The sequence below is a fragment of the Mus caroli genome, chromosome 7, assembly GCF_900094665.2.
Source record: "Mus caroli chromosome 7, CAROLI_EIJ_v1.1, whole genome shotgun sequence".
NCBI lineage: Eukaryota > Metazoa > Chordata > Mammalia > Rodentia > Muridae > Mus > Mus caroli.
The window spans coordinates 47,460,749-47,473,345 of NC_034576.1; the positions used below are offsets into that span (position 1 = coordinate 47,460,749).

General features: G+C 50.8%; 2 protein-coding genes across 4 annotated transcripts in view; one reads left to right on the plus strand and one right to left on the minus strand.

Moving 5' to 3' along the window:
* Ppp1r15a (protein phosphatase 1 regulatory subunit 15A) overlaps window positions 1–766 on the minus strand; it is a 3,567-nt gene extending 2,801 nt beyond the window's left edge. For both annotated transcript variants that reach the window (XM_021168035.2, XM_021168034.2), the window contains exon 1: window positions 541–766. The gene's annotated coding sequence lies outside the window, so the exon portion shown is untranslated. The remainder of the gene's footprint in view (window positions 1–540) is intronic.
* Window positions 767–4,135: 3,369 nt separating this feature from the next.
* Plekha4 (pleckstrin homology domain containing A4) overlaps window positions 4,136–12,597 on the plus strand; it is a 24,123-nt gene continuing 15,661 nt past the window's right edge. For both annotated transcript variants that reach the window (XM_029479813.1, XM_029479814.1), the window contains exons 1-8: window positions 4,136–4,221; window positions 4,655–4,744; window positions 6,378–6,485; window positions 8,283–8,355; window positions 8,452–8,552; window positions 8,688–8,797; window positions 11,387–11,602; window positions 11,912–12,191. In XM_029479813.1, the coding sequence (XP_029335673.1) occupies window positions 4,661–4,744; window positions 6,378–6,485; window positions 8,283–8,355; window positions 8,452–8,552; window positions 8,688–8,797; window positions 11,387–11,602; window positions 11,912–12,191 (972 nt within the window). In that variant the 5' untranslated portion in view covers window positions 4,136–4,221; window positions 4,655–4,660. The remainder of the gene's footprint in view (window positions 4,222–4,654; window positions 4,745–6,377; window positions 6,486–8,282; window positions 8,356–8,451; window positions 8,553–8,687; window positions 8,798–11,386; window positions 11,603–11,911; window positions 12,192–12,597) is intronic.

The window sequence follows — 12,597 nt, forward strand, 5'->3', positions numbered from 1 at the left end:
TCTCTGTGTAGCCCTGGCTGTCCTGGCACTCACTTTGTAGACCAGGCTGGCCTCGAACTCAGAAATCCGCCTGCCTCTGCCTCCCAAGTGCTGGGATCAAAGGCGTGCGCCACCACCACTCGGCGAGCCCACACTCTTAAACCCCTCAGCCCCAGTCACAGTTCCTGGCCAGCCCTTCTCAGACCTGTAAGAGTCTGGCTTTTTAGTGACCTTTCGTTCCTCAAGCTTGTGTTCGTGCCCCTAAAACCTCCCTCTGGCTACCCCGAGGACCCTGGTTATTCCTCCTGGGGTCCTTCCCTGTATTTGGCGCTATACAGATACTGCCCTTGGAGCCTCCCGGCCCCTTTCCCTTTAAACGTAGAGTGTAGACGTGGGCTCTCCTCTCTCAGACCAAATAAGCCATCTGGGCTTCAGTGCCCTTTCCCCAAACCTGGAATCCCACCCCCAGCTTGCCCCCTCAGATCCCACAACTCTCTCCAGCCTCCTCGCCAGAGAGTCCTCCCCAGTCCTCCCTCAAAGGCCGCCCCATCCCCCACTCACCGGCGGGCTGCACGTCACCCCGGGGGCTGAAGCGCCGGTTCTGGTTGCCAAAAGCGATCGTGGGTCCGGACTGCTCGCGAGGCCAGCGGGTTCATGTCGCCCTCAGGCGTGGGGCTCAGGGACGCAATGTCTCACAGGCTGTAGCAAAGGCTGTCCCGGGCAAAGGGATGCGGGGTCGCGCAGGATCTCGCATGTAACCTTCCACAAACTCAGAGCTGACTCAATCTGCGCCAACATCGTCGACCGCGGCTTTTATACCCTGACGCGGCGCTGTGCTGACGTCACCGGAGAGGCGGGGTCTCGGAAGTCCCTGGGAAAGGTGGAAAGAGGAAAACAACACTGAACTTCTCGGGGAGACTCCGGGCTCTGTGAGGTCACCACAGCTTCCCAGGCGTGCCCTAGGCTCAATCGATCTCACGTAACTTCCGAGCAAGCACGCGAACCTTATCAGGCAGTCACGTACCGTGCCATTTCCCTTTCCTCTTTTATTTTCTTTATTTGAGAGGCTGGGACTGGTTTCCATTTCAGTAATCCTCCTGCTACTGTCTCCAGAGTGCTAGGATTAAGGGCGTACACCACCACTTCCGACCTTTTTTCTCCAAGCAAGAGTGATTTTTTTTTTGGGGGGGGGTTCGAAACAGGGTTTTTCTGAGTATCCGTGGCTGATCAGGCTGGTAGATCAGGCTGGCTTCAAACTCAATGATCCACCTGCCTCTACCTTCTAAGTGTTGGGATTAAAGGTCCCAGCCACCACTCCCCTGCTAGCAATGGATTTTTATTAGAAGACAAAACACCCAATGTTTTTAAATTTTACTTATGTATTTTTTTAAATGTAGGAGTGCTCTGTCTGCTTGTATACCTGCGTGCTAGAACAGGTCATCAGATCCCATTACAGATGCTTGTGAGCCACCTTGTGGTTACTGAGAATTGAACTCAGGACCTCTGGAAGAGCAGTCAGTGTTCTTAACCACTGAGCCATCTCTCCAGCCCTTGTTTGTTTTTCCAAGACTAGTTTCTGGCTGTCCTGGAACTCAACTTTGTAGACTAGGCTAGCCTAGAGCTCACTGAGATCCGATTGCCTCTTCCCGGATTAAAGGCTGGTGAGATGGCTCAGAGATTAAGAACAGTGACAGCCAGGCGTGGCGAACTCCTTTGATCCCAGCACTCAGGAGGCAGAGGCAGGCAGATTTCTGAGTTCCAGGCCAGCCTGGTCTACTGAGTTCCAGGACAGCCAGGGCTATACAGAGAAACCCTGTCTCGGAAAACCAAACCAAACCAAACCAAAACAAACACCCGCCCCCCTCCCCCAAGAACAGTGGCTGCTCTCTCACACCTCACAGGCAAAAAAAAAAAAAAGGACAAAAAACAAGATTTTCTTTTAATCTTTATGTGAGTGTTCTCTCTCTCTCTCTCCCCCCCCTCCTCTGTGTGTATATTATATATCATATCTGTATGGTGTACAAGGAGGTCGGAAGATGGCATCTGATCTTGTGGAACTGGAGTTAAGATGTTTGTGAAGCTCCACATGGAGCGATCTGGGGACTAAATTTGGGTCCTCTGCAAAGAGTAGCAAGCACTTAAGCCCTGACCCATCTTTCTGGTCCTTTAGTTGTTTTTGGTGGATCTGTCTGGTTTTTGTCTTGTTTTCAGACAGGGTTTTTCAGTATAGCCCTGGCTGTCCTGAAACTCACTCTGTAGTCTAGGCTGGTCTGGAACTCACAGAAATCCACCTGCCGCTTCCTTCTGAGTGCGGAGATTAAAGGCATGTGCCACCATGCCTGCCCAGTCTGTCTGTTTTGAACAGGGCCTTACAGTCTGTCCACGCTGTCCTGGGACTCACAGGGTAAAAATCTTTGGGCAATTCTCTTCCCGTGTACAGAGAAGCGTCAACCTCTGCTGAGGTCTGCCCTCATGGACCCTCCTTCTTCTATGTCTTTATTTTTTTTAAAATGCACGTTTCTGTTTTCTTTTCTTTCTTTTGTTTTGTTTTTGTTTTTGTCTTTGGACAGGGACCTGTGTTGTATTCCAGGAGTGCCTGGAACTTACTATGCAATCTGGACTGAACTGGACCCGTGTAGGCCAGCTGCCCCGGAACACTCAGCAGTCCTACCCAGTGTGGAGGTTACAAGAGAGTGACCTCAACACAGTGTAGAGAACCCTGCTAAACAGACTCTCTGTCTTCACAGGCAGGCATCTGCATTTTTTGAATTTGTACAAAGGTTCTGCTTTTATAATTTGAATTTCTGATTGGCCTGCATTCTCATGGGAGTGGGGGACCTCTGTTCAAATCCCAGATATAGATCCAGAAACCCAATTCCAGCCTTTTCCTCCTGGTGTGTGTGTTTGTGGAGAGGGGAGGGGAGGGGAGGGGAGGGGAGGGGAGGAGAAAAAGAAGAGAAGAGAAAAGTGTGTGTGTGTGTAGCCTGTGTATTGTGTTTCTTTCTGGGGATGGATCCCAGGGTCTCACACACTCCTGGAGTTACTCTGAGCTCCTGGTTTAGAGTTTTCTTCCTCAAAATGCACTGAGGCTCCACACCTCTCTTATAATGGGTTATCAGTCTGATCTGAGGGAAACATTTCAAACTGGCCACTTAACTCTGCCCTTGCCAGAACCCAACACTTCTAAGGCTGCCTCATCGTCCAGGACCGGTGCTGACCACTGCTGCCCCATTTGGTCAAGGCCACACTTGTGGACCGTGAGTCCTTACTTCTAACTCGTACCTTCCCAGGCTCCCACCAGCCAGGCTCTCTCCCAGCCTTCCCAGGTTTTGGGAATTGGAGATGCCTTTTTTTTTTTTTTTTTTTTCGGTTTTTTGAGACAGGGTTTCTTTGTGTAGTCCTGGTTGTCCTGGAACTCACTCTGTAGACCAGGCTGGCCTCGAACTCAAGGAGATGCCATTCTTTGAAAGACCTAGGACCCCTCTCTCGAAGGTACCAGGAGCTCAGAACCCCAGTAACAACAAACCCATTCTGCCCTGGGCTTGCAGCCCCTCTCCAAACATAGGAGTCCCAGCCACAGCTTAGGGGAGCCCAATCCCTCCCTTAGCTGTGGGGGCAGCTGAGCCAGGGGTCAAGTTGTAGTGGGGAGGCCAGAAGAGGCGGGGATAGCCAGGATTGGGAGGGGAGCCGGCAGCGTGGGCGGCTGCCAGAGAGAGGGAGAGCCCAGCAGAGAGGAAAGAGAAACTGGGAGAGGGAGGAAGAGAGAAAGTGAGGAAGAGAACTTGAAAAGGAAAGGAAACAGATGTGTCTGGTCAGGGAGACAGAGGAAGAGACTGAGTGTGGAAAGGGGAAGTAGAAGATTGGAATAAAGTGGGGAGGGGGCAGGGGAAGTGATTAGACAGCAGCAGCAAGGTAGGGAGAGGGACGGGGAGAGGTGACATAGGCAGGAGTGGGGGAGAGGGGCAGAGAGAGGGAGAGAGAGGGAGAGAGACAGAGAGACTTGGGGGGGGGAGACAGAGAGACACCGAGAGAGACGGGGGGGGGGNGGGGGGGNAGAGACAGAGACACAGAGAGAGACAGACATAGAGATACACAGAGAGACGCAGGGGAGAGACAGAGAGAGGGAGAGAAAGAACTCACAAGTGAGACAGAAGAAAGCAGATATCAGGTGAAGAGAGAGACAATTCTGAGAGGCACAAAAAGAGGTGGTGACAGATCCTGTCACCAGGACACCAGAACTGGGTAAGTCCCTGGCTGGGCGGGGAGGGACTTGCTTGGATGCCCATTCCTGGTGTCCTGGGAAGATGGTTTGGGGGTTCATGAGGGAAGACAGGGACAGGTTGCTCAGGCGCCCTGATGGAGGCAGGGATTGGAATTCTTATGCATAGAGGGGGTCACATTCCTGGCCAGTATTCAGTGGGCAAGAATAAAGGAGCCCCTATTCTATGGCCTGGCTGCAGACAGCTGCCCCCCACTCCCCGCAGCTGCCAAGCCGCCCACCTCTCTTGGCATTGCTCTTGGTATGTGATCCCTGGCCATGGCCTCCCCCAGCCCCTCAGTCCCCAAACAACCATTTCTTTCTCCTCAGCCTCCTCTGACCTTCGAGCCCTGACCCAACTCTGTCCTCAGCCCCCATCAGTGGAGAGACACAGCCCCCTTTTCTTTTTCCCCCAAGTTCTCCATGGAGCAGGGCCGACCCCGGAGCAGCCTCAGCCTGGCCAGCAGTGCTTCCACCGTCTCCTCTCTGAGTAGCCTGAGCACCAAGGTCCTTCCATGCTTCTGGGTGGGATGGGGAGAGGGGGGCTCTGGGCTGTCCTGTCCCATTTCCTAGCTGTGAGTTCTGTGCCATCTCTGAGGCACAGAGAGTCCTCACTGAGGACTGCAGTGGTCGAGGACCAGGGTCCTTACTGATTGGGTTTGCCAGACTGGTCCCAAGTTGAGCATCAGCTGCAGCCGGGAATTTGGAGAGATTCCCAGCTCTGTCCCCACCCCTCTCAGTCTTCCTAATGCTAAGCCAGAAGAACAAATAAACCCAGACTGAGAAGAGATGACTCTTCTTGACTGGACTAGGGGACTTCCTTTTCAGTCTATAACCATGGAACCCACCCACTTATAACCAGATGTGGTGGTTCACAACTGTAATCCAGTATGGGCAGGAACATCCAAAGTTCAAGGCTATCTTTGGCTACATATCAAGTTAGAGGCTATGTGAGACCCTGTCTCACACAAGACAACAAGAACCCAAGCTGGAGCTAGCTATGGTTTTCATCTCAGTGCAAAGGCAAGCCAACCTTGGAGGGTTTGAGAATAGCTTTGTCTACTTAGTAACAAGTTCCAGAACAGCTAGAGCTGCATAAACCCTGTCTTGAAAAACAAAAGCAAACAAGCAAACAAACAAAACACAAAAACCAGGCTGCAGATAGCATATCATTTGCATGCCCACATTCAAGAAATAGAGCAGGAAAAGGATCAGATGTTCAAGGCTAGCTTTGCCTACCTACGCAGTGATTTGGGGATAGCCTGGGCTATATAAACATCACCCAGGACAAAATTTGCCTTACTCCCTTAAGTTCAGAGACCGAACAGATTTGTTTCCAGCCTACTCCCAAGGAGAGGTGATCCAAGACAGCTTGTTCAGGGGGTGTGTCCACAGGTGACCCCTCCGAGGGAAGTGAAGGATGAGAAATCCCTCTCTCCCCACCCCGCAGCATCAAAGGCATCCTTCTACCATGGCTTCCTTCTGGAAATGTCCTCTGTGGGGAACCTCCTGGTGTGGATTGTAGAGGTTCTCTGGCAGGTCTGCCTGTGGGAGCAGAGAGCCTGTTCTTGCCAGGGACACTGCTCCAGGCTCTCAAGAAGCCCATGCTGTAATTGAACGATGTAGCCCAAAATGACCTAAAGCATTGTGTTGTTTTTCGAGACAGGGTCTCAAAAACATGTATCCCCGACTGTCCCTCTGTAGCCCAGCATTGAACTCAGAGGCCTGCCTCTGCATCCCAAGGGCTGGGTTGAAAGGTGTATGCCACCACTCAACAGCTTTCAACCTCTAATTCTGCTTCTAACCTCCAGAATGATAGGATTACCAGAATAGAGTCAACCCTTGGTTTAGGCAGAGCTAGGACTTGAACGCATGCTTCAAGTGTGTTAAGGAAGCAATCCCTTGTTACTTTGTTTGCTTGCTTGTTTTGAGACAGGGTCTCAAACAGCACTGACTGTCCTGGCACTCACTGTGTCACTAGGATGACCCTGAGACCCTGATTCTCCTGTATCTCCCAAGTGCTGGTTTTACAGGCACTTGCTGCCCTCCTCAGCCTCCTTGCCTGCCTTCTGAGAGAAATCCCCTTGGGAGCCAGTCCCAGGAGAAGCCCTCATTCATTTCTGTTCCTACTGCACCCCAGAAGCCTACCCGTGCAGTACACAAGGTCCATGCCTTTGGGAAAAGGAACAATGCACTTCGACGAGATCCCAACCTGCCGGTGCACATCCGTGGCTGGCTGCACAAACAGGTAAGGTGTGGGGAGGGCTGTGGCCCCTGGGGGTTGTGTCCTGTTACTGAGTTTCCTTTCAGATCCCCAATGGATACATTCAGCCCCACCCCCCACCCCCACCTATTACTTTTTCCTCCATACCTGAACAGTTCATTCCCTGTAGTTTGAAAGGTTCATAGTCTGGCCTCAGGACATAGGTTGCAATATATATTAGTCAGGGTTCTCTAGAGTCACAGAACTTATGGGTAGTCTCTATATAGTAAAGGGAATTTGTTGATGACTTACAGTCTGTAGTCCAACTCCCCAGCAATGGTCAGCAGCAGCTGTTAATGGAAGTCCAAGGATCTAGCAGTTGCTCAGTTCCACAAAGCAAGCAGGCAAAGAAAAGCAGATCTTCCTTCTTCCAACGTTCTTATGTAGGACTCCATCGAAAGGTGTGGCCCAGATCAAAGGTGTGGCAAAAGCCTAAACTCGTTAAGGTTACATGCAGATCTTAGTGGCACACGCCTTTAATTCCAGCACTCAGGAGGCAGAGGCAGGCGGATTTCTGTGAGATAAGCATGAGCTACAATAAAAGTTCCAGGACAGCCAGGGCAACATAGAGAGACCCTGTCTCAAAATACTAAACCAAAGCCGGGCGTGGTGGCGCACGCCTTTAATCCCAGCACTTGGGTGGCAGAGGCAGGTGGATTTCTGAGTTCGAGGCCAGCCTGGTCTACAAAGTGAGTTCCAGGACAGTCAGGGCTATACAGAGTACAGAGAAACCCTGTCTCGAAAAATCAAAAAACAAAAACAAAACCAAAAAACAAACAAAAAGAAAGAAAGAAAGAAAGAAAGAAAGAAAGAAAGAAAGAAAGAAAGAAAGAAAACAAGATGACAATCAGGGTGGGGCATAAATTGTGTGATGGATGGGTAAATAAATAAAGGGAGGGACCTACAACTCAGTGCTAAGGAGGTAGAGGCATGAGGTTCTTCAGGGCTAGCCTCAGCTACAGAGCAAATTTAAAGCCAGCCTGGGCTACTTGAGACCTTGTAGCAAAACAAACAAAACCCACAGCACTTTAAATAGGCTGTTGGAGGTCTGTGGAGAAGCAACATATGAGAGGCACCTCCTACACCTCAGGCTTTGAACTTTGCTCCAGGCCCTGTTTATGAAACCCTTGCGGTGAATCACCACAAGCAAACCTTCCAGAAACTTCTCAGACCCCAGTGGGCAGAGATGGGAGGTCTTGAAGCTTCTAGAGAAGGCATGATGCTCTCAGAGGCATCGTTTAAAAGTGGCCACACTCGAGCCGGATGATGGTCCAGCACTAAGGAGACAGAGGCAGGTGGATCTCTGGTTTTGAGGCTAGCCTGGTCTACAGAGTGAGTTCCAGACTAGCCAGGACTACAAAGAGAAACCCTGACTCCAAGGGGAGAAAAAGTAGCCAGATGTGCTATCACCTGCACCGGCCACAGCATCGAGCTTTCAGCCATCCATAAGAGTCCACCACATCAACAGACTATTGGCCACCCCAGTCACAACACCCTCTTTGGGTCTCTGCGTCGATCTTTATTTCCTTTGTCCCCCTCTGTCTGTGCCTGCCTCTTTCTGGGTCTATGTTCCCATCTTTCTTTCCTGCTCCCCTCTCTCTGGGTCTCTGCCCCCCCCCCAATCTCTCTTTCCTCAGGTTTCTCTGGGCCTTTGACCTTCTGTTTCTATCTCTTTCTCTCCACCCTTCCCCCAGTCTCTATCCCTCTGTCCCCCTGGTTCACTTGCTCCATCTGGTTTCTTCTGTACCCTCTATTCAGCCTCTTTCTTGTTTCTCTCCCTAGGACAGCTCAGGTCTCCGGCTGTGGAAGCGCCGTTGGTTTGTCCTTTCAGGCCACTGCCTCTTCTACTACAAGGGTCAGTGTCCTGGATGGGACTTCTCCACCAATTTCTCCCTGGGGCTTTTGGGAACCGTGACCCCTTCCTGACCTCTGACCTAACTCCTATCTGCAGACAGCAGAGAAGAGAGTGTCCTGGGCAGTGTATTATTACCCAGCTACAGTGTCAGGCCGGATGGGCCCGGAGCCCCACGTGGCCGCCGATTCACCTTCACAGTGAGTCTGTTTGTGGATGCTAGTTAGTGGTAGGTGGGAACTTGATGTTACCACTCACTGGGGTTTCCACATTTGGAGATAAGAAATTTTACCATGCTTCCTTTGAGTGCTGGTCCCAACCTCTGTCCCTTGCAGGCCGAGCACCCGGGCATGAGGACCTATGTCCTTGCAGCTGACACATTGGAGGACCTGAGAGGTTGGCTTCGAGCACTTGGGAGGGCCTCTCGTGCGGAGGGGGAAGATTGGTGAGTGGAAGCTGGGCATGTGCCTTAAGCTCCTCCCTTTGTAGGGCAGCCATTTAAATATGCAACTACTGTCTATCTCCTAAGGAGACCCTACCCTCAAAGACCCCTCCCCGCAAGGAACTGCCTCCAATAGCAAAAAGAGGTTCTCTTAACCACTGAACCACCTCTCCAGCCCCCAAAGGGGTTCTCTTTTAAGATCTGCCTATCTCCTTGTCCAGACCCCCGACTGATCTTTCAGTATCCCACAGACTTGCTCAACTCCACCCAAGGAGATGGAAACTCTCTGGATTATTTCCTGGCTAGTGCTTTCTAAACAAAGTCAGCTTTGAGGCCATGCCGCGTTGTTAAAAAAAAAAAAAAAGATTTGTTTATTTTTATTTTATGTAAATGAGTGTTTACTAGTATGCATATATGTGTGCCACATATGTGCCTGCTGCTCTCAGAGGCTGGAAGAGGGGGCCGGGTGTATATAAGTACACTGTAGCTGTCTTCAGATGCACCAGAAGAGGGCACTGGATCCCATTACAGATGGTTGTGAACCACCATGTTTTTGCTGGGAATTGAACTCAGGACCTCTGAAAGAGTAGTCAGTGCTCTTAAGCACAGCCCTGAAGCAAGCAAACTGCTTAGCTATCTATCTCTCCAGTTCTTCTTTATTTACTGAGGGTTGAAGCCAGGGTTTCACACTTTATTTAAGCCAGCTGTGTAGCAATGAGCTACCTCCCCAGCTGACCAAGCCGGCTCAGTCAGTCAACAGGTTCTCCAGCGCTGGAGTGAGGATTAAAAAGAAAAAAGACAGTTAGACAACATTGTAGCATGACCCCAGTCAATTTTGAGACTGAAGGCAAATTTTCCCAATCCACTTTTTATACCGTTTTAATTGCATGCAAATATTCAGGGCGAGCAGTACAATTAGGAACTAACAGGGCAGAAAGCAAAGTCCCATGATTACTCCCATGACAGTTGTTTAAAAAGGGCTTGTCATAATGACCAAAATACTTGAGCCCACTTCCTTGTCCAAGCCCAAAATCCTGCCTGAAGCCTTGTTCTTTTGTTGCACCCTAAGATTAAAATTCCTGTCTTACCCCACTTCCCTATTATAGCCTAGAGTTAGAGTCTTGCTGAAACTTACTTCCTTATCATGCCCAGATGTCAGATTCCTGCCTAAGCTTATGTCCCTGTTATGGCCAATGTCAGATTCCTGCCAAGCGGCACCCCAAAAGGCTCTCCACACCCAGCCCTACTTTTAAAATGTGTGTGGGGTGTGTGTGTGTGTGTGTGTGTGTGTGTGTAATGCATCTAAGTGTACAAGTTCATATGCCTGGGTCAGTGCACGTGGCGGCCAGAGCTGGGCGTCAGGCGAGCTTCTTTGATGCTCTCCACCTTATTACCATGAGACAGGGTCTCTCATTAGGCTGGAAGCTTGCTGGATTAGTCAAGCTGACCAGCCTACAAGCTCTCAGCAGCATCTAACTGTCTCAGATGCCCAGTTTCCTAGGGTATAGGTCCACAGAACTGTGCCTAGATGGATGGTTGGTTGGTTGGTTGGTTTCCGGTTTTTTTGAGACAGGTTTTCACTATATAACCAGATTGGCCTGGCACTCAGATCCACCTGTCTTTGCCCAGGGCTGAGATTTAAAGTGTGTGCCACCTTTGCCCTGATTGATTGCTGTTTTGGGGGACAAGGGTTCCATTTGTCCTCATCCGGGATGGCCTTGAGTTTAGACCCTTCCTGTTGTGGGCCAATTTTTTTTTTTAAGATTTATGTATTTATTTAATGTATATGAGTGCTCTATCTTCATATACACCTGCATGCCAGAAGAGGGCATCAGATCCCATGTGATTGCTGGGAATTGAACTCAGGACCTCTGGAAGAGCAGCCAGTGCTCTTAACCTCTGAGCCATTTTTCCAGTCCCTGTGAGCAAAAATTTTTTTAAAAAAATGTGTTCACACCAGATTTGGGGAGACTAATGCTGGGTAATCACTAAGAACTCAAGGACAGCCTGGGCTACAGAGACAGCCTGGGCTACAGAAGTGCTGTCTCAAAAAGCAAGCAAACAGACAAAAACAAAAACAAAAACAAAAACCAACCAACCAAACAAACAAACCCCAACATCACCATCACCCCTCAAATTCCCCCCAAATGTCAGACTGTCTCGGGCACTTTCCCACCCTGTCCCAGTTCCTAGACATCAGGGCACTGGGTCCTGTGCCAGTAGACCCAGTGTCCTGTTAGGAGCAAGAATGAGGAACAGGGGCTGGTGAGATGGCTCAGTGGTTAAGAGCACCAACTGCTCTTCCGAAGGTCCTGAGTTCAAATCCCAGCAACCACATGGTGGCTCACAACCACCAGTAATGAAATCTGATGCCCTCTTCTGGAGTGTCTGAAGACAGCTACAGTGTACACATAATAAATAAATAAATAAATAAATAAATAAATAAATAAATAAGTAAACCACCAGTAATGAAATCTGATGCCCTCTTCTGGAGTTTCTGAAGACAGCTACAGTGTACACATAATAAACAAACAAACAAACAAATAAATCAAAAAAGGAATGAGGAACAGATCCCTCTTCTTCCCTTGCTAGCGGACTCCCGAGGTCACCTGCACGTCCCAGGCCTGGGGAAGGTCCCGGGGGACCCGGAGGACCCCCAGAGGTGAGCAGAAGGGAAGAGGGGCGCATCTCAGAATCACCAGAGGTAGCTCGGCTCTCCAGAGGTCTTGGCAGACATGAAACGCACACTCCCAACTCTACAGCGGATCTGCAGACTGACACCTGGAGTCGTAGAACCCGGAGCCCAGAGTAAGAAGAACCCTTCGGGTGCTTTGTCTAATGGTAGGGCAAGGGAAGGACTGGTTGGCCCAGTGAGGGTTCGTTGGAGGTCTAAGGAAAGAGGGAGCTAGCTGGAGGCGTGGGTTAAGGGAAGGATGGGACCCCAGAGGCCTGGGTCGAGGCTTGGTCCTTTGCAGGTAAATGGATGCATATATTCCCAAAGGGAACTCACCCACTCTGCCTAGCAGAGGGGCAGTACGATACTCTTGTTGGGTAGAGAGATGGACTGGGAGCAGGGACTCAGGCTAACTCAGTTCCCCGATTATCTCCTTTCCACAGGTTGTTCTCACCCCTTTCCCGGCCTCCCTCCCCTCTGAGCCTTCCCCGTCCTCGCTCTGCCCCGGCCCGGCGACCCCCTCTCTCAGCAGGAGACATCTCATTTCCTGCCCGACCGCACACTCCTTTGAGTCGCATCGATGTCCGACCTCCTCTGGATTGGGGACCCCAAAGACAGACCCTCTCCCGACCTCCCATTCCACGCCGAGGACCTTCCTCTGAAGCTGGCGGAGGACGGCCACCCAGGAGTCCCCAGCCCCGGACACCAGAGCAGAGAACACAGGTGCTCAAAAGGAGCGGACTACATTTCCCACTAGGCGTGTGTGTGTGTATGTGTATGGTGCTGCTGCTGCTGCTGCTGCTGTGGGTGGGGGGGGTGGGGGGGTACGCACGCGCGCGCGTACCATTGCTCCTATGTATTGTGGGTATTGTAGTCCAGAATACTCTTTTAAACTGTGAGGCCAAAGCATAGTTTGGATTCCAGTTATTGTTTCAACATAGCCAGCCTCCTGATAATCCCTCTAAGAATCACGGGTTTAGGGCTGGTGAGATGGCTCAGTGGGTAAGAGCACCCGACTGCTCTTCCGAAGGTCCAGAATTCAAATCCCAGCAACCACATGGTGGCCCACAACCATCCGTAACGAGATCTGGCGCCCTCTTCTGGAGTGTCTGAAGACAGCTACAGTGTA